Source organism: Lichenostomus cassidix, chromosome 2, assembly GCF_008360975.1.
Source record: "Lichenostomus cassidix isolate B80296 chromosome 2, HeHo_3.0, whole genome shotgun sequence".
NCBI classification, from domain to species: domain Eukaryota; kingdom Metazoa; phylum Chordata; class Aves; order Passeriformes; family Meliphagidae; genus Lichenostomus; species Lichenostomus cassidix.
The window spans coordinates 61,006,982-61,029,085 of NC_139482.1; the positions used below are offsets into that span (position 1 = coordinate 61,006,982).

At 38.9% G+C, this 22,104-nt stretch overlaps 1 protein-coding gene across 2 annotated transcripts in view; it reads left to right on the forward strand.

Annotated features, from left to right (window-relative positions):
* Window positions 1-17,839, forward strand: part of CTDP1 (CTD phosphatase subunit 1) — a 100,446-nt gene extending 82,607 nt beyond the window's left edge. For both annotated transcript variants that reach the window (XM_085051721.1, XM_085051722.1), the window contains exon 13: window positions 16,812-17,839. In XM_085051721.1, the coding sequence (XP_084907847.1) occupies window positions 16,812-16,953 (142 nt within the window). In that variant the 3' untranslated portion in view covers window positions 16,954-17,839. The remainder of the gene's footprint in view (window positions 1-16,811) is intronic.
* The last annotated feature ends 4,265 nt before the right edge of the window (window positions 17,840-22,104 follow it).

Here is a 22,104-nt window from a genome sequence, read left to right on the forward strand (position 1 = left end):
AAGGAAATTGGCAACTCTCCCAAAACCCAGGCATCAGTTTTGAAGGATAAACCTGTGTGTAGTGGAAGGATCTCTGCAGTTCAACCTGGGCAGTTGTGCCCTGAAGACTCATCAGTGAATCTTGTAGGAAAATGATGGTGTATTTTTACTAAAATATATTTAATTTGCTTGTCTTGATCATAGTGTTTTATATTTTTTGTGTTCCTATCTAATGCTTTAGAAAAATATTACGAAAATCAGGAGATTTAAGAAAGATATATTGTGTGATTAAGCAAGCTTTGTGCTTGCAGCTCCATTTGGGAAGCATGCATTGCTTTAGTTTTCTTTACTCTGATTCTTGATGGTGACATTTTAAGAGATTAAACAGCAATGCTGATGTCCTGTAGCCTTAGGTTTCTTTAGAAATTGTATGATTCTGTGAGGGAAGTTAAAGCTATAATTCTTCACAGATGCCTTACAGAGTACTTAAAAGAGATTACCTTTCCCTACTGCACATTTGTGCCTACTGAAGTATAACATCACGTTTCAGATGAAGCTGCTTAGGATTTATTTGACAAATGTGAGAAATGTGTAGATTTCACAAATCTTCAAAAGCAAAGCAGGAAAAGAATATTGGTCACTAGAGAGGAACCAATATGGGGAAACACATCTCAATTCAAAAGATACTTTGTTTTTTTTCCCCCTGAAGGTATCTCAGTTTTTTCCAACCAGTTTTCAAGGAAGAAATATAATGTTTTTACTTGAAAATAAGAAGGTTGCATTGAAGATGCAAAGCTACAACACACATGGAGCTAACTACTACTCATATTTGTACATTTTTCTCCTTCACATAAGCATGCTCTTAGTCCTGTGGAAAGCAGGAAACTTGTAAACTAGTTTTCAGAGAGATACAAACCTCAGAACTGCATAGTACTTTTTCTCTCATATGCCCTTTTTTTTAAAAAAAAAATTTTGTTTTGCAGTTACATAACATGGATAATAGTATTTCCAGAATGAAGGCATGGAAAAGGTACTAACCTAGCCTTAAAAGTACTTTAGTATAATGAGCAGATGAAAAGAAGATGCTTTTGCTGTCCAGAGTTTGTAATAAGAAACTTAAACTCTGTTTTGTAAGACACTGAGGATTCCAGCACAAGGGTGGTCGCAGGTAGAACTTTAAGGGAAGCAACATCTTCATCTTGTTCTTCTGGCATCAGTTACTGCTCTGTAATGAAAGGGATTGCGTGAAATACAAATTACTCCTGAGCTGATCTTTGACACCTGACACTCATTCAAACATTTGGGTTTGAGACTTCAGCCCAAGAGATGTGTTTGAACAGGAGTTCTTCAGTAAAGCTTTTCAGATGTGATATACTTACCTGAAAATCCAGTTTTCCAGTTGCTGCACTAGGCTTACAGTTCATGTCAAAATGGATAAGCAATTTTAATTCTTCTATATATTTTTATCTGTTTCTCTTCTTGCTGTATTCTTACATTAAATGCTACAGAAATCTCTTTCTTCTTTCTATTTGTCAGAGATGTATCCTGAATTTTTTATTGATAAAATAGTTTTCCTTTGTTGAAATTATTAATGTGCAAAGAAAGGAGAAAGGAATTTCACTGTGCATGGGAATGTTGAGATACTCAACTGGTTCAATCTTAATTTACTGCAAAATCAAAACTCAAAATCCGTGAGAGATTGCTGAGAAAATACAGGTCTAACTAGGCATGTTTCATGTTCAGAGATGCATAAAATGCATAGGAAAACAAAGATGTGCTGGTGGAACTGTTGAAGAGGAAGGTCCTTCTTCTAAGACTCCCAGCACATGTACATCATTGATACACTAAGCATAAGTGATAGATGCAAAGTTTGCTTCAGGAAAAATCCCAGAAGGGCATTGTTCACTTCATAGCTGCTTTTGACACATTCTGAAATACTTTTATTTACTGCAAAGGTCTAATATAATATCTTTTAAAGAGGGATATGCATTTTGGAAAGCCTCAGATCATTAACTGGATAAGGAAAAAAAAAATCACAGGAGAGAACTGAGGGTGTGAACTTTCACACATTTAGGCTATTAAATGCAGCTAAAATTAACCAAAGTGCTGGTTCACATTTCAATCATGAGACTTCAGTCTTGGTCTTACATTTCTCTATATTTCCTACAAGGAGCAAATGCACAGCTTGTGCATGTTTGCTCAAAGTGTCAAGCTGCTAAACTTCCATTGCAGGGGTTTTTTCCTTCTCTGAAATGGAGATTCTTATCCTCCTAAAGGCTTTTAGAAAGTGAACTGCACAGTGTGAAAGTTCTCAGGTGCAACCAAGCAAACCTTGGCACAGAATTAATGTGCACTGTTAGAGCTTGGGTGGATCTCAAGGCATCCCTTTCAGGTACAGCTGGGCCATTCCCACAGTCCGAAAACGCCCAGAATTGTAGGTATGCATATTATTTCCATGGTAGCTGTCCCAAGAGAGCTGGCTCTGCTCTCCAGCATGCAGGGACAATGCTTCCTTGCCCTCAGAGGGCTGCTTGTGGCCTTGCTCACAGGCACAGCAGCCAAATGGAACAGATCCAGTGTGCTGCTGACTTGCTGCATGGCCAGTGGTGCTGATCTTGTCCTTGTAAATGTCCTTGTAAAAGGACAAGTTATTGCTAATACCTGGGGTTTTTTAATGAATCTTACCAGGCAGGTACCATAGCTGAAGTTCAAGAGGACTGAATGACTTTTGCTGATTTCTTCTGGGATGATTCTTTTTGGAAAGAACATCTGAGCTATTTTGCTTGTACAGTATTCCTAAACAACTTGAATAAATGGTTTTTCATTGACCGGTATATCTACAAAATGTAAGGGGTTTTTTTTTCCCACATCAAATATAAACAGCAGTTTATATAAGCCTATCAAAAATAAACAGCAGTTGAATTTTTTTACCTTCTTTCCTTTTTCTAAGAGATGCTTTCCAAAGTGTCTCTCTATGGATATGATGTTGCTTCCTTAGGAAGGTTTCTTCAGCATTTGGTGGTATAAGTGATGTGTTCACCACTTAAACTATCCCCTAAATCTAATAAATTTGTGTTAAGAATAACGTAAGTTGTTATAGTTCTGCAAAGATTTTTTTATGTGTGCACTAAAAAGTTGAACAGTGGTGCTTTGAACATGTGTGAGATACTTCAACATTTTTGTGGTATCATGTTTTCCTCCACAATACATAAATTGCCAAAAGACATACAAACTGCACAAGACTGCTTTTCTCACAAAGTGGTGGGTTAAAATACTTCTCTTTGTATTAGACCAGATCAGATGGGAGGCTTGAAAATGCTTTGAAATAAAGTCTGGTTAGAGTGACCATCTGCCTTCAGCTTCTTTTACTGTCTGTGAAAATACTTAGAAGTTGTTCAGATAAGATAATACAATATTATTCAGTCCATTTGTGTCTCTGTACAGTGGTTATTGCTTAGATTGCACTGATACTATTGTTATACCTGTTAAGTAATATAGCACTTACGCAGTTGAGATCAGGAAAAGAATAGTCTTTGGAAAAGTGAAAAATAATGTAAAGTTCTCTTATACTAACTGTTTGCAGTGTCAGATTTGAAAGGTAGTTCGAAAGGTAGTATGTTTTTATTGAAATTCTCTGTATATTAAGTCATCAATACCATTTTTTTGGTCATGGGTTTTCGTGTTTAAATACTGTGTGGATTAACTGTGCAAGTCTACATGAGGCTTAAGTTCTAACAGTGTGAGTACTTCAGGGGAAGGATAGACAAGCAGTTAATAGTCTGTATGTTATTAGAATTAGGAAAGTACTGTTAAAGTATGTATTTTTCTCAATTCACTTTAAGATAAATAAATAGTTTTCACTTGTGCTTTTCAAAAGAAGTGTGGGGGTATCTGTAAAATCAACTGGGAAATCTAAGTTGCCATTCCTTCTAGGGGCAAAAGTTTGTAATCATAGGTCATCAGGCATGACAGTATTTGCCTTATTCTCTTTATCTCCTTAAATGTGCTAAAAATGCTAAAATATGTGCAGGAATTGCTGATATTCTTACATTTCTCTGTTCTAATTTTTGCCGTCTATAACAATTCAGTGACTCTGTCGGTAACTTAAGAGTTCTGAGTGAAGTAATGAAATTGATTTCTCACTAATGTGTCCATGTATTTGAAATAGAAGTCTTTCTGCAGTCATTGCGTTTTATCACTGCAGAGCCATTAACTAATAGCTTCCATCCTGGGACAATGGAGTGACTGGAGCCTGAGGGAAAATAATTTTCTATAATATATCTGCAGGAAGCACCAGTCTACAAGAGCTGGATTTTTGTAGAAGCTGACTTTAAAATCGTTTGTTACTATCATTTTGGGAAGAATGAGGGCTGAAAAATGATGAGAAGCATTCACATAATCAGAGAAGAAGAACAGAGAAAAGAGATGTGCCTTCTAGCAGAGGATTCTTGTTTAACTGGGGCCAGCTGAAGAAGAAAGTAAGCCTTGGAAAACAGCACTTCAATTTGGAGAAGAGGCCGTATGGGGTAGGGATGATCCTGGCACCCTTCCAGGACTCCAACCCTCAGTTTAAACAGTGATCTAGACTAGTGAGAAGAAATTAGGTCAACGTTTGTCTTTTCATCTAGCTCTGTTTTTCTTGTGCTTTTGCAGTAGAGATGGGTTTGTTTCATAACCAAGAATGAGTGTTTTGTTAGCATTAATTAGTATATCACAGTTAAGTGATCTGTAAAATCAGCATTGCTGGGGTCAGAGTTGTAGGAAAGCATATGGATTAACTATCTGGGAGTCAGAATAGCCCTGAGCAAGTCTTAGGAGCATAAAGCAGAGTTAGGTGCTTGTGGTGAAGGAGGAGAGCTTGTGTTAATGAGATTCCAGCCTAACCCAGGGTGCTAGGAGCTGTCTGACCCAATATGAGAAGCTTCCAGACAAGGAGAACTCTTCATAATGTAATGCTGCCCCTTGAGCTTGTAGACTGTGGGAGTGAAGAGTTTTCAGAAGGACACACAAAGGGCAGTTACCTGATGCTGGTTCCTCTAACCCAGCTGGGAGAGGTGTTACTGTGTGAAACATTTCATTCAGGTATTCCTAGATCCAAAAAAATGCTAAATGCACAATTAAAGTTTGAAGAAATGAAGCCCGCAAGAAACTAGGAAGATAGTGGGAAAGGAATTGGGAGTTACTGAATTGATCAGCTTAATGGTCTGCCACCTGGAAGAATGAGCAGCCCCAGCTTGCTTCATGTGATTGCCAGGGCAAAGAGGGGGAGAACTAGAGCCCTCAGTGAATTTGAAAAACCTGAACCCTTAGTGTTCACTCACAGAGGGAAGCGTAGGAAAATCATTTCATTCTGTGAAATTATTCAGACCACAACTTCAGACCACTTGTGACACGCAGAGGGGACACTTCCTTCCTCTGATGGGATCTGAATTCTGGTAAGAAACTGGAGCATCAGATTATTTTGGATATATTTCTGTTCTTGCACAGGAGTAATTAACAACACCAGGTTCCAGTATCCTGCTTCCACTTACATAACAGTTCCCCCAGCACTGTGTGAATATTCACAGACTTATGACCCCCCAGCACCACTACCCCATTCCAGCAGTCCACAGATATTAATGTTGTTTTGCATCTGTGGCAAATGGCGTGGAATAAGGAAGTTGTAAAGGAGTTCAGGGTAAGGCAAGTCCGTAACATACTGCTTCAGTTTGCGTGTTGGTGAGAAAGCTGCACTGGGGACTGAAGAATAGCAGGGGATTGCCCCTCAGGTAATTTAGGCAGCATTTTTTCCTTTAGTCAGGCTGAATGCTTCAGTGCAATTTATGAGCTATTAAACAATTTATGTTTTTCCTTAGTAAGGTATGTGGATATCTAAATATCTCTTGAGAATAAGGAAACCTTGCAAGAAGTACATTAACAACTGTCAGTGAAAGTTTTTAATCCTTCATTGTATGCCCCTGTTGAGACCTAGGACATTAGCAGGAATACTGTAAGGCAACATTGTTCCGATAAAGAAAAATAGCTCTGGTTTCCGTAATGAATTCTAAAAGTACTTTAAATTCCACATAATAACTAATGTGCATTAATCTTGGTCGCTGCAAGTCTTTAATGGCTGCTAAACAGCAGTGTATATCTTCAATTGAAATGCCAGCTTGAAGCATATGCTAAAAATGTTGGTAGAAGAGAAGCAGTGCTGCTTCTTAATAGAGGGGGAAAAAATCTAGGAATCAAAATGGATAGATGTTGCCATTTCCAAGTAGTTTGTCAATCATTTGAACTCTTAATAGGTTCTTCCATTGGGAAAAACAAAGTCAGATTTTTTTTTTTTTTAGGAGACTTGAACTTGCTTCAGAAGGCTGTTGTGTCAAGCCGATTGTGGAGATTTGTCCCTGCGTTGTCATCAGCCATGCACACGAAACGCAGAATAGGGATGTTTTAATTCCCCGCCGCACAGTAATGCCACAGCAGCAAAAGTGTCCTTTACCATGTGACCCAAGCATATTGCCATTGCATTGCGCAGAAGAGTTGCCTGTTTGCTGAGGGAAATGTCTCCTGTTCAGATCTTCCTTTTGCTGTTTCTCAGACTACCACAGTGCCTTGAGTGCACCTTTAGCTACTCCAATAAATATTTGCTGGAAAACACAATTGAATACATGACAGTATATATTCTGCCAGTTGCAGTGGAATAATCCATCAAACACACCAGATCACATTAAATGTTCTTGCGAAGTATGTTCCTCCTAAGTAGAGAACCTGTAAAGCATGCATATCAACAGAAAAAAGATGTTTCAGCTGCCGTTTGCTTCAGACCATTGAACGGTAATACAAGAAGGTTTTTAGTGTTCCAGGTGTTAGCAAGAGTGGGTAAACAGCACCTGAGCAGTGGGGCCAGAACTGCCTGCAAGATCTTGGTATGTGGCCAGGCTTCTCCTCTTTGCCAGGGCTGTACACATGCACTACCACCCACCCCCGAGGGTGACCTGGCTGTGCAGGCTGGGAAGGAGCATATCTGGGTATATCTGAGTGAGGTCAGCTGTGAAATGTGTTCAGGCAATCTGGAGGGGGCCTGTAAAATGGTTGTATTCCTGAAGTCAAACAGATGAGTGGTTCTCTGCCTAGCATTTCAGACCTTGCTCCTGTCCCTGCATTAGTGTGCTATTTCTTTCTCAGCAACTAGAGAAAGAACAACTTGTTGCAGTCTCAGTTTTTGTTACATATTTGAAATGCTGTGTCTCTAGTCATTTGGGGCTGAGAGAATGACCTTTTCACATATTCCTCTTGTGCACACACAGGTAAATTGATAATTGTACTTTATAGGAGCCTATGGACAGTCACATTAAATGGATAGGGCCAGGCTGTCATGGTTTGACTCCAGACACCAGCTAAGAACCACACAGCCACTTGCTCACTTCCCCCTGCCTGTGCAGGGGGAAACCAGGAAAAAAGTAAACTTATGGCTTGGCATAAGAACAGTTTAATAATTGAAACAAAATAAAGTATTATAATAGCATCATAATAATTGTAATGAAAAGGTTATAGGTGTAATTTCTCTAAGGGAAACAAGTGATGCACAATACAACTGCTCACCACCTGCTGCTTGTGCTTCAGCAGCAATCAGTCCCTTCTGTCCAATGACCTCCAGTTTATGTGCTGGGCATGACATTCTGTAATATGGGGTATCCCTTTGGTCAGTTTGGGTCAGCTGTCCTGGCCATGCTCCTTCCCGGCTCCTTGTGCAGCTCCTCAGTGGCAGAACACAGGAACCTGAAAAGCCCCCTGGCTCAGGGTAAGCACTGCTGAGCAATAACTGAGCCATCAGTGTGTTATGAACATCAGTCTCATAATGAATTCAAAACATCACACTGTAGTGGCTAGTGGGAAGAAAATTACCTCTCCAGGACAGAGGTTCAGTAGCTGCCCTTTACTCTGGGCGGATAGTAGATAGTGAGCTTCTTCTCCTTCAGATGCCTTCTTCATTAGTGGTATGGGGAAGGCTGCAGCTGAATAGTACCATGAATCTGGTTTTTGCACAGTACCACACAAAAATTGCAACTTTGCACCAGAAAGTACAGATCAGGTATAAACTGCCTTTGCTAGTTCAAATTTATTCCAGAAATATCAACAGAAAAAACTGTAGAGCAGACTGTAGATGGGATCAAGACTGTGAGCCAGGAGAGCTGCGATTCGCTGCACTGGGTCGTTTGTCGCATCATGGCTGGTGTGAAAACAACAGGTACGGGGAATTCTCAGTGGTGTGATTCCACTTGGCACAGAGGCTGGGGGTTGGCACATGCCTTTTGATCCAGATTGAATTCATGATGTTTGCTGACCCAGTAGAGATCCAAATTTATTGAATGCAGACCCACTTTTTAGGGAGCTTCTTGGAATTGCACAGTTAAAGAAAGATGGGTGACATTCTGTTTCAAATGTATTGCATGTATATGTATGCTGTATATATCATTTATGCAAACCTTATAAAACTGATGTAAAAGTCCAATAGATATTCTTAGATATTCTGTCAGATGTTCTTACAACCTCAGTTCAGATTTTTCTTATCTGTAAATCAAGGCTTGACACCATTTTGCTGTTTCTCATGGAAACCTAGCAGTTTCTAGACCAAGTTTCTAACAAATTTTTGAAAATTTCTTTTACCAAGAAGTGACTTTCTGCCTTGATGTAATTTCATTTTGTAGTTTATTAGCTTTTCTAAAACATCTGTAGCAAAATGGATTGTCTGAAGCTAAGTATTGACTTTTTAATGCTGATAAATTATTTTCTAAGTTCTCTGTAGCTTTGTATTTTAATGCTGTTGTGTCTCCAAAACAGTCTTCCAAAACCTGTTTTAATACATGAAAAAATATTTATCATGTATAGTTTTGACAAATAAATAAAGAAAAATCTAAGTCATCAGGGTTAGGAATTTGGGGGAGAGGTAAGGGGGTGAGAATTGCCAAGATAGCATGTCTTGCTATTGGGAAATAAGTAGTAGAGAAATGTAATATTGCAAGATGTTGTATGATGGAACAAATCTTGCAGCCCACTGCCAGATGCAGCAATCTCAGTCCATGTACCACAGCGTAACCCACAGCCTCACAACAGCTCCAGTTCCCCAGCTGTTGTGAAGGTAGTACTCATTGGAAGCTGACTAGAGAGATGGTGGACAACTCACCAGACTCTGAAGCAGGCAGCAGAGCCAATAAACTGGGAGATTATCCAGTTAAATCACATGGGAATGTGAGGAGGATGAAGGACTGACCTTTTTTATGTTAGAGTGAGTTAGTGCATTTCATGAAACAACACACCTGCATGGAAAGGGTGTGTGTATTTTGACCCATAGAAAACAACATTTTAGAGGAATTTGAAGTCTGGTTTTTGTGCTTCAGTGGAGATGACAGTATTACCAGTATCTGTATGGAGTCAGTGATCTGTTTTGTCTTATTTTCAATATTTTATGATGAAACAGAGATGTTCTTAGTTAATATTTTTGTGAGCAAAGCATCCTAGAAGGATGTTTAGTTTAGTTATTTGCAATTTAATCTCCATTATTTATTGAAAACAAGGACAAAGTGATAGAAGAGTTAATAAAAGTCAGAGTTGAAGGCTTTGACAAAATCATGTTGTCTTTCAGTATAACTTAGTATAGCCCATAACATATGTATTAACACACAGGTTAAGATAATCTATGGATACCTGATTTTAAAAGCCACCATATACCAAATTCTACTTCCAACCTCCTTAGCACAGTCAGTGTGTTATGAGCTGAATTTCATCTTAACAATTTAAGAAGTCAAATAACGTATCTTGAAGAGTGTTCTTAGTGCTTCTGAGTGATGCTTGCAAATCCAGTCAGGATTCCTAGCACTACTTTGCAGTGCTGAGCATCTTCAAACTGGAGTTGGTACTCCATTATATTGGCATGGGAGTACCTCTGCATACACATTGTGCTCATGTGAGAAAAATGAAGGCAGTTTGACTTTTCTAAGCTAAATCAAATACTGTTTCTTTTCCAACTCTTATTTTGACATATGGTTTTGAATTTTCTAAATTGCCCATACATCTTACTTTTTGCCCACTTTTCATCTTAATTTTTTATTGCATGCTACTGTTTTTTAAAACAATTACTCATATTTAGATCTCTAGTAAGGACATTAATCTTCATCACTATCTGAGACTTACCTCCTTCCTATAACAGAAATTATTTTGAGGAATTAGTCCATTTTCAAAAGACTTTTCAAACCAAATCCCAGCAGAGTTGCTGTACAATGCCCATCCTGGCACTGGGAAGGAAAGCTTGAACCTTTCTTTGCTCCCTGTTGAGCCTTGGTAACTCCTATTACAGCCTCCCAGAGCTACCGTCTGACATTTGTTGTCAGAATGGGTTATATTTGTAAACTAGAAGAAACTGGAAAGAGAATTGATGCAAACAACAAAGGCCTGGTTTAGCTTTCAAATAGGATTAAGAACTGATATGCCAGAGTGCATCTGTGCCGTTTCTATTATGGAAGTCTCAGGTAGCAGTCTAGAATTCCACGTCGTGAAAAGTATATTTAATTTTCTGTTGTTGTCTGCAGATCAACGACAAGGTTATTTGTTGTGTGCTATAAAACTGCCACTGTCACCTTTGCCTTTTGAAGAAATAGTCATGTTGCATGTTGTAAATGTCTTCTTACAACTACATGGATTGAACAACCTGAAGTTAATAAGTAATATTTTAGGGACACAGTTTATATTTCTGTGATTTAATTACAGAAGCAAAATTGTAGGTTCAACTTTTCAGTTTTCCATTATCCAGTTTAATTATTATTGGTATCTAAATTAATTCAGTGCAGAGAAAATCACACTTTGATTTTGAAGTTTTAATGCTACAATATTTGGTTTTGAAACATCCCAATTTTTAATTATTAAGAAGTCACCATTTTCTTAAAGAAGACATTAATATTGTTAAGAAACCACTGTTTGGGTGATTTTCTTGTTATTAAACTTGACCCATGATCTGAATATTAAGATAACACAGGCTAATCAATGAGACAGTTTAAGCAAAATTTACAAAATATCCTTGTTAACACACTGTAGTAATTTCTGGATTTATTTTAATTTTTCTGTGATTTCCTGACTTTAAAAATTCTCAATTTAGATATACATTGTGTGTTTAGTTCAGAGAACTACCTATAAAGCTTTTGTAAGATGGTTTTCAGTTTCCAGACTAGCTTCTCACCATTGGAATTGTGTAACAGGTGTGCTAAATTTTAAAGCAGAAAGGCACTGAGGTTGTACAGAATTTAATTAGCTCTCACTTTACTGTTGTGTTAGTTAAAATACGCTTTGGAGCTGTCAGTTTGAATTGTTGGGTGCCCTGGAGAGGTTTTTGTGAGGAGCATTGAAAGCACACTGTTCCTCCAGCTGCAGGGGCTCTCTCTCTGCACCCTGGGAATGTGCAAGGAACATTCTCAGTGCATTTTTCTGCATATTAGATTTCTGGATCGTCCTGTAATCCTGCAGACAACACTGGATGAGTTCATGAGGAAGTATATGAGGTGTCTGGCATTTGTTCCTGCGGCACTTAAATAGTGTCCTGTTTGTCCCAGCACAAGTGTAAAGTGAAAACACACACTGCAGCTTGCCAACAGTGCTGGGGTAGTGCTGTTTGTTTCTCCCATAGCTGTGTGTCTGGCAGCATGCTGTGCCAGTGCCAGGGAGGAGCACCAGGAGAGAAAATCCAGTGTTCATGCAGAGATGTATGAGGGAAATTGCCAGAGGGTAGACACCTGAGTTACAGGCAGGCTATGAACAATTGCACACTCTTGTATCAAGTGTATGTAAAATGGCATAGAATCAGAATGGCTTGGAAGGGACCTTAAAGATATTGCCATGTATCCCATGTTAAGAAAACAAAACTGCAAAATTTAGCCATCTCGTCTGTGTCTCATGTGACGTATTAATGCTCACAATGTTGATTTCCAGTCTGTGTGTTCTCAGAACTCAATGTATCAAAGCTTGTTAGCCAAGTACTGGCCTGGCATCCTCAGAATGGGTTGAAGAGGAGTTTTACTGGATAACCAGCCCTAATTCTTCATAACTGAAGAGTACTGCCAGAGAACTAGTTTATCTGAAGAAGTTGTTCCCATAGCCAAATTCCTGTGGAAGGAAGTCAAATTCCAGTTGCATTACCGAATGCCACATCACCTTCTTTCCAATGTGGAAGGAGTTTACAGAAAGCTGTGGTCCAGGTGTGTATGGAAACCAGGACAGACCTTCCACATGGAGCTTCAGAGATGTGCCAGGAGCAGTGTAGGTTGTGTTGCAGGGCTGTGATGCTGTGGGAAGGCAGCACACAGTTTCAAAATGCCCTTTCTAAACCCTTGCCTTCCAAACTACTTACAGCTGCTCTGTGAGTGTTCTCATTAGAGAGAAACTTGGCTGTATTTGGCAGCAAATTGAAGTCCTAATTTATAATGTCAATGCTGTAAGCTGATTGCTTGTAAAAGACTAAACACATTTATTCTGCACACTCTGTTATTGTACTGATTTTAGGACTATTGAAAAAAGTCAGGTCAACTTGCAATAAATTAGAGGTTTACTTCTTACCAGAGTAGGGATGGGGATTGTGGGTATTTGGAGTTTAAAGGATATCTGAACATTTATTTAAATACTTCCTGTAGTTTTCATTTACAAGTTTAAAACAAGGTTTAAGTTTAAAATTTAAAAAAGGTTTAAGTTTGCTTTGTTTAAAGCAAGGGTTATGTTGCCCTTTGAGTTCCTTTGCTAATTAGATGTTTCTATTTTGATGTAGCACTGTGTTTCTTAAAGGGGTGCCATTGGGATGTAAAACAAATCTGAGGCAATCTGCTTTTCAGTTAAGAGAAGAAAAATGTTTTTCCAACACTATTTTCAGCTAATTATAAATTAAGGCCTTAAGATCATAGAAGCAAGAAATACTGGACTTCTTTTCCCTGCTTTGTTCCATATGGCTCTCTCAGTGAACTAAATATAAATTGAATTTGTAAGACTGTAGTTCTCATTCAACCTGTACATTGTAATTAGATTTTAGTGAGCATTTTTACTGATCAAGAGCTAAATAAATTTTCATTTTCAATAACTTTTTCTGTGCTGTTTTTACAGGCATAAACCTTGTGCTGCTGCAGCTTTGTAAACCTGTCTCTTCATTTGGAATATCACTATTTCTCATTAGCATTCTGTAGATGAAATTTTCCTTAAAACTACTTTTATACATGTACAATTACAAATGGTTTTTTCTTTTCATTTTAAATATCATTCGGAATTACACTTGTAGTTTATTTAAATCACTTGATATTTCGTTTAAATATGTGAGATTTTTTGCAATGTAGTTCCTTTTGAAAAGATTTTTCTAGCACATGAACTGATGAGCCTCCCAGTAGTCGTTATTACAAAGGAGAAATACTTAATGCAAAGGGAAAGGAAATGTGAATTGTAGAAGCTTTTTCACAGAGTTGTCAGACATTTAATGTTCTGCATTCAGTGTTTTGGCAGTTGTTCATATGTGAGGTTAAAGATACTCAGTTACCGACATGTTTCGCTTTTAATAGCAGTCAAGCATAATTCGTTTTAAAAATGCAAATCAGGCTAATGGAAACCTGCAACCTGCTGCTGAATCATTTTCTCTAAATAGTAAGAAGGAATCCTGTATGTGCTTAGCTTTTCCACTCAAAAGTGGTACACACTATGGCTCTGAAACTGGAAATTACAAGGAATGGGCACAAAATAGTGAGGAAAATACACATTTTAAATTGTTATGTCAATAGATATGCTGCCATGGGGATATACTGCTTTTTCACTGAAGGTAGAAATTATTAGCAGGATGTTATCTTTCTTTTCTGAATTTGCAAAGAAAAAAATGAAGCTCTTTGTTACTGATGTCCTTCCTCCATAATTCTATCAGGGTTAGCTTTTTATTTTATATCATAATACTTATTTAAGTGTTTTTAGAATACCTGTGAATCTGTAGTTTACAATACACAAATACTGAAAGGGTTATATATCTTAATAAAAACAATGCTAACATGAAGGAGAGGTTTTTTTTTCTATTAGAGTACTAATACTTAGCTGTGTTTTCTTTTTTTTGGTTTTTTTTCATGGCTTTTTTTCTCGCCAAGAGTGACTAAGTTTTCATAGCAAGATTGAACAGTCCTGTTAATCTAGCCTTGCTGAAATAAGAACTGACAAAATAGATGATGGTCAGTATTTTGCATTTCCAAAGGTACTGCTTAATGTAACAGAAAGAGGGATGAAATATAGGAGAAGCATCCCTTAAAGTTTCTGGAAAGTCTTTTTGTAGACTGGAACTCCATTCTTTAATTAACTAGTCATATTGAGTATTTCAGACCCCTGTATTTTGTTGATTGTCCTCACTGAAATCTAGTTGCTATGAAGTACCTTTAAAAGGTGACTTTGTTGCATAAATTAATAATTTTGCTAGTTTTTGCCATAATTGTTCAGTAAATCAACTGTTCTGCACTTTCAAGAAATAATAACTGGCAGTGAGATGTTATTTCAGTGAGCTGTTACTTCTTTTATTTCTTCATAGTTTTTTTTTTTTCTTTTCTATGAGATCTTGAATTTATTGATTTATGTCCCAGTAAACTTACAGTGTTTGGGCTGGTTCTAAAAACCTATTTGTCATTACAGATTCTTTAATAAAGCATCTGCAGTTGTGTGTACATGTTTCGTATGTGTAAATGACAGCTGTCAGATTGTTAATTTCATTTTTCAATGGGCAAATATCATCAGTTTCCATAGATGCAGCCTTACAAACAGCTGAACCCAAACGTTTTCAGCTGTGAGCGTTGTGGTATAGATTCCTTCCATGTCTTTATTTCTCCGTTAGCACTGCCTGTGTACTTCTTATCCTCTACTTGTTAAAGATGCACTATTCATTTCTTCTTTTGCTGAGCAAGACTCTTTCAGGTTTCTTTAATTCCCAATTAGCTCTTTTTTGCTAATAGTATCATTAATGCGTAAAATAGTGCTGTAGCTCTGAAGGCTGGAATCATCACAAAGTCAGCAAGTGTTACTAAGCCTCCATACATTTGTATAGCTTTTAATGAAAATGTAGTAAGGTTCCTTCCTACTGGGCATTTTAAGCCTGGGAGCTTCCTTGTCCAAGCTGCATGCTAGTAGAGGTGGGGTGGAAATAATCAGTGTTATACCTGAGAAACTGCATTTTATTGTGAATCAGGCTACAATTAGTGCCCTGAAACTCCCTCAGCACACCACAATTGAGTTTCAGTAGCAAAGTATTTACGAAACACTTCTACTTTATCCCACTTTTCCTTGTTAGGGATTTAGAGTCCGGAGTGTATCCCAGGGTTTCAGCCTCACTTCCCAGGAATATTACTTCTACCACCCTGTGCTGAACAGCAAAACCCACCTGACACCAGTGGGAGGAAGTGCTCTGTAAAGCAGCAGCAGTGTCTTTTTTTGTCCTATAGCTGCAGCAGAAAGTGAAGATGGAACATAGTACTGCTCAGTTACCATTTTGATTTGGACTCTCCTTCTGAGTTCCCACCACACCTTATCCATCTCCCTGAAAAGCTGAGAAAGGGCAGGTCAGGTGTCAGTCAACCAGCCTACAAACCAAGCAGCCTGTGCTAATGAGAATTCTTCTTTCTTGGAAAACAGCAATAAAAGTGTCTGTATAAATAAAAATTGCTTTGTATTTCAGCATTGCTCACAAGCTCACAAATTTTACTCTTAATCTTTGCCTTTATTTCTTTTGGATATGTATAATTCACGTTGGTATTTATCAAAGGTCTTCCTTGCTATATGCTGTTTCACTATGCTCTCAGAAGTAACAGGACTATTGTTAAATTACTGCTTTTTGCTAAAAGATAGAAGATTATTTTATTAGTTTTTCATGACTGCAAGTGGGTGCATTCTCTTCCTAATGAAACCTCACCCAGCAAGGAAAAGGAAAGTTATTTGAAAGATGTCTGCCCCTTTGCATGTATTTTTCTGCTTGAAATTTGATCAAATTATCCAGAAGGATTTTGAAGGTGTTTCTACATCTCATTATGAATTCTGTGCAATGCAAAAATCTCAACTTTATTTTTGTCTCAGAAGTACACATCTGATAGAAAATTCCCTTTAGCAAGGAAAAGAGATTATAGGATTCCACAAATCCAAATTCTTTTGCTTATGGCTACATCCCAGTTGAAGCGTTAGATTTTCCTTGGAGATCTTTCAGAGCCAGGAACATGATTCTTTCAGCAGGGTATGGTGCACATCAGCTTCCTGTTTCACTGGTTCATTCTCCAGAGATGCAAAGAAATGTGTTGTTCAGCCTGGCAGTACTAATCCAATGAGACACAAAAGGGAAGGATGGGACCCCAAAGTTTGGAAGCATGAAAGTGTAGATGCTGGTGCAGTGAGATTTGGTTAATCAGTTAAGGATTTATTTTTATTAAAAAAGCAGAAACTTGAGTATTTCAAAATCATATAACATTTGTATTTTGGTAATATCCCTTTCACACAATGGCTTTCTTCTTTCTTTTGGGATGCAAGAGGAAAGTACATCTACTCATTATTTTCAGTCTCATACTTTGTTCAGAAGAATGGAAGAAACAAATTAACACTACTTTGTTCTTTACACCTACAGCTGATAGTACATAACAGCAATTAAAAAATTAATTGCGTGGACTGGCTACTGTTTGTTTAAAAACAAGTGCTGTACTTTTGGCTAGGCCTGAAAAAAGATGAGTCCTTTAGCCTCATTTTTTCCTCATGTTGAATAAGAGTCTCTCAGTAAGCACTGAGACACCTCCATTCATGGGCCTTGTCTCTGTCTATCCATCCAGGGGTCACAAGCGCAAGCTGGATGAAGATGATGCTGCCAGTGAATCCAGTAAAGATTCCAGCAATGAAGATGAGGAAGGAAGCAGTTCTGAAGCAGATGAAATGGCAGCAGCACTTGAAGCTGAACTGAACGACTTCATGTGAGATTCATGCAGAAAACAGAATTTGTAATTATATTTTACTTCTCATAAACAGATTGGACTTCAGATGAGTCCATTATGTCAGTACTCAATGTTTTTCCAAAATGTGTGTGTATATTTTGCAAAGCAACTCAAGAGGTGACACGTTATTTTACAAAATCAGAAATAGATGTTTTTAAGTTGTTTTACTAAAGGAAAATATACTTTTTTAAGCAAAAAAAGTATTAAATGGGACATGGTGTGCTATGCCAAAGACATGTTAGGAGCTCTACAGAACCTTCATGTATGAGACAGTGGTACAAAGATTTGTGATTAAACACACATCAAGTTTCTAAAAATATTGCAGGCTGTGGTTTATGAACTACAATCTTCAAAAAAAGGAGATAAAGGAGATGGAATTGTCTGGGTAGTACAGCAGGAACCTGACAAACTGGTCATCCTTTTCCATAAATAAAGCTATCAAAAATAAAAGATTTTTGAAATAAAAAAGAACTATTTATATTTGTATAGAAACAGAGAACGTGATATGCAAGCTTTGTGAACTCTGCACTTGACCCACCTGTCATTTGCATGTAAGAGAATACATAGTGATCAACATTCATGGTTTTAGGTTACTTTGTTGAATAGTTGGGTTCTTTAGAGACATCACTTAGATTTTTAACTTTACTTCTCTGTAACCAGAAATTTAGCACAGCAGACCATGCAGTCTCGTACCTCCACAAGATGCGTATTCATTCATTCGTGGTGTTTTTGAAAGAACAAGTGCTACTTCAGTCTAGATAGGATTTAATTTCTTTGACAAGAGATCTGATGTAAAGTTTTTGTATATTCTATTTCATATTTGACCCACAAAACAGATTTTCTTTCATTTAATAAAGGTTCATTTTGTATGCTTTGTTTCTCTTTCCTCTTCATTTTCTTCCATCAAATATAAGGCACTTTTCTGTATTAGCTTTCCTTTATTCTGCATGAAAATAATGAAAATGTGTAAAGCAGGTGCAAATTTGTAGATTCAGGCAGGTAGCTGAAGAAGAGAAGAGAAGCACTGGCTCAGAAGATTCGTGGACTCTAACATCTGACATTTTCTCAGGTGTCTTTGACTGGCCTCTGAAATTACCACATGAGTTGTTGCTGTGGTATTGAATTTCTGAGGCTAGGACCATGGTTTATTCTCAGTTGTTAGCAACTGGAGAGTCAAATCCTTTTAACAGTATGTTTGCAAAAGAAGACTCATCAGTTCATGTGTCATGATTAAAAGGAAGTATATTTTGGTGCAGAAATACTTTGCCACTTAGTAGTAAAACAGTACATTTCAATAGAATCTCAGCTGCTTTACAAATAGCATTCTAATTTTAAAGCTTCATAATGACAATAAAAGACTGGGCAAATACAAGAGCCTTTTCAAAATAATACCGCCTTTCCACTTCTGAATGAAAAGTCAGCATCCACAGACAAAAATAGTGGATTTTGTGGGAAAATGTTAAATTTCCTGTACGTTTAGGCAGGTACCACATAGCTGAATGCTACAGTGCCCTGCCTGCTGTAGCTCTTCCTGAAAACAATCAGGATGTCTCCAAGTGACTTTCATTGTATAACAGAAGAAAAAGATTAATTATTGTAAAATGGGAAGTCAAAATACTTTCTTTGTTTTCAGCAACCTGAATGCAGCCTCCCCAGCTACCAGAGGATGAGTCCTTGCAATTAAATACTAAAATGTCAGGGGTTGTGGGATACGTTTTGTGTTTCCTTAAAACCCCACTTGAAATAATGTGTGAAATAACATCGACTTTCCAGGTCACTGTGATGCTGCAAATGACTTGACAGCACAAATTTCAGCAGAGACTTGTTCTGTCTGATGGTCTTTGCCAGTCACGCAACTCTGTGGCACCATTCAAGCTCTGAATGTAAACACAGCCAGAGAGCAAATCCAGGCGGGCTCTGCCTTGGTCCAAGCAGCTGTGTTGGGTGCTGCGTCCCTGGCACTCACAGTGCTCGCAGAGGGATTCTGTGTGGACAAGTTCTTTGGTGAGAAAGGCTGTATCTTCCTCCCAGTGTTAGTTTATGGATGATAGTTTAACTGGATGGGGGTGGAGGGGAGGAGGAAATCTGCGCAGGAGTCCTAAAAGTCATCAGCACTCCAGTATCTCTTAACTATCCCTGCCTTCCAGTCCTTGGAGTAGGGGTAACCTAGCACAGGGAGGGTTGAGAGCTGCCAGCCCATTGCTCGCTGCCAGAGCAGCCCAGAAGGCATCGAGCCTGCTTTCTGCTGAAAAGTAGCCTCCTGCTCATTCAGGTGGCTGTGTCAAGTGCACTGATCACCAGTCTCCCTGCACAGGTGGGAGAGAGAAGTGGAAACTGAAGATTTAATAGATGATAAGTTAAATGTCCGTTCTAACCTGCCAGCAAGAAGTCTCTGGATGTATGAAGTTGTCACTCACTCCCACTAGATTACACTTTTTTGAAGGTGCAGGAGCATCCTGGAAAAGCAACAAATGTGCTTTGTGAAATGACTTTAACTCTTTATTAAGTGACCTAGATACTTTGATTGGGTGTTTTATCCTGCCTTGTCCTATTTCTGTACATTAGGTAGCTGGCAAGGACCTCCTGCCAGCAAGGGCACTCTGACAGCTGAAGCGGAGATGAGATTGCCAGTGAGGCTGTTGAACTTACTGGGCAGTGCTGGTTTCTGAAAGCGTGCCAGGTGTGGACATGAGCACAGAAGGGACCCCTTGCTTCATTAAGTTTTCTAAGCTTGTACTATCACTGCTGGCCAGGAAAGATGATTCCTAAGGGTTCATACTTATTTAAGAACAGGTAAGAACCATCATTTTGACTTGAAGACCAGCAGTTTTACTTTCTCCTCAATTTGCCCTCACCAGTTCTTAAGAGAATGAGAAGACAGAACAGCTCTGATCAGGATCATCAAATAGTTTGGTTTGGAAGGGACATTTAAAGGTCACCTAGTCCATTTTCTGCAATGAGCAGGGACACCTTCAACTCAATTGGTCCCACCTGACCTCAAATGTTTCCAGAGATGGGGGTGTAGTGGGACCTGTGATAAAAGCAAAAAGCATCACACAGTTGCCAAGCTTTTCTCCTTGTGCGTGTGCTGGGGAGGGGGAAAATGAGGGAGCAGTTGCTTAGCACTGAAATGTGGAAAGCTCCAAGCATGCAGATACTTTCACTGTTGGGTTTTGTGCATATGTGAAGTAGGCTCTGAGTTTTCTCAACGTTAGATAGTAACATCCTCTCTAAAGGGTGGGAAGTCTCAATTTTCCTTCTTGGCACTACTGCTTGCGGAATAGGTGACTGTTGTAAAAGTGTGAAAATACACACACACAGACCTGGAGCTGTACCTCAAGATTTCTCAGCTCTGCCTAATTTTACTACAGTGAACATTGCACTAGATGACAAGGTGAAGAATAAATACATTGTGGTCTTGTTAAAGAAGTGGATCTCATAAAGTAGCTGAAAATTCAGCATGAGAAGACTCCCAGTTCTTACTACCTTCAGGCAAGCTTTCTATGCATTTGTTTTTCCTAGCCAATCCCACCTTCTGTTGTTATTTCAGAAGTGTTTGGAGCTCAGCATCCAGCTCAGCCTCCTCTTGCTTCGCTCCCCAAGGAATGGGAGGCAGCAGCATCCAATCCCCCAGCTGGCATCACCTACAGCAGGCATACATACCTGTACGCATAGGCTGCAGCTGCATGTCCTGTGCTCTTCCTGCTGACCTGGCTTTTAGAGAGAGATGAACTATAGTCACAGCAGTAATAACCAGTGCAGATAAGGGAGAACACTGCCTTTTTGTAGGGTGGGTGTAAGTGCTTCCATGTGAAAGGAGGAACATCTTTCTCCTAGGAATTTATTCCTCAGTGTCATAACCAAAAATGGAAAAACTCACCTTTGCTTCTGGTCTGGGCTCCCACATAGGTCAACTGGATCATTGCTGGCAGCTGTGAATTCATTGTCCCCAAGAGACAGGCCAGCTGTTTTCCTTGATCTCCACAGGGCCCACATGAACCCTGTGATCTTTCTCCTCCAAGGAAAGAGTAAATCTGCTGTAATCAATATATGCATCACAGAATGGCTGAGGTGGGAGTGGACCTCTGGAGGTCATCTAATCTAAACCCCTGCTCAAGCAGGGAGCGTAACCTACACTTGGTTGTCCATGTCCATGTCCATGTCCGTCTCCATGGATGGAGAGTCCACAGCCTGTGCTCAGTCACCCTCACAGTAAAAAGATACTTCCTCTTTTTTTTCTTTTTTTTTTTTTTCTCTTTTTTGGCCGGGGGGGGATGTGGAAAGGGAAAAAATGAGCACAAGGAGCATGATTGCTGTTACTCCATGCTGGCTGAGACAGAGGAGGCATAAAGCTGGTATGGCCTTCACCCTTGAGTTTCTCAAAGAGCTGGCAGTTTAGGATGCATGATTGCTAGAAGCTTGTCTTTCAAGTACAGCACCAGACACTGTACTGGAGAATCCCCTACCATATGTTAATGAGAGTGTGTATTTTAATATATGTGTGATAGGTTTTCAGCCACTTGAGATTTTATTTGGGACCCAGGTTTGAGAAGGATGCCAGGCACTTGGAACAGAAGATTGTTCAAACATGGGAGAAACAGACAAGCTGTAAGCCAAGCCCTCATTTGCACAAACTCTGTTTGTGCAAATGTTTGCTGTACTGTTTCTAGTACAGCAAATTATTCCTTTCACTTTTCTCATTCTTTGTGACTTTCTCTTTTTGCTGGAGAGTAGCAGAAATGCCCCATGACCTGATCCCGTGGGTGTGTGGGGTTGACATAGACCCCAACCCCAGAGCACTCAGATCATTTACTTGGTGAGATGGGGACTGATTTTGACTCAGCTTCTGTTGTGTGCACTGAGCAGAGGGTGGGTTTGATGTGTTTGCATTACTTGACATTGCTGACTTGCACTGGCCCTTTTAAACCCCCTGGAGTTCTCATCCCTGCAGGTCTCATGCCCACAGAGCTTGTGCTGCCACCCATGAGTCATGGTGGCACCATGCCAGCTTTTCTGGCAGGGAGCACAGCAAGAAGGCAGAAGAGCTTCTTATCTTTTCAGATCTACCACTATGGATATGTATGACCCTTTCAGGACATAAGTATTAAATATGTCACTTAGTGCCAATATAAAT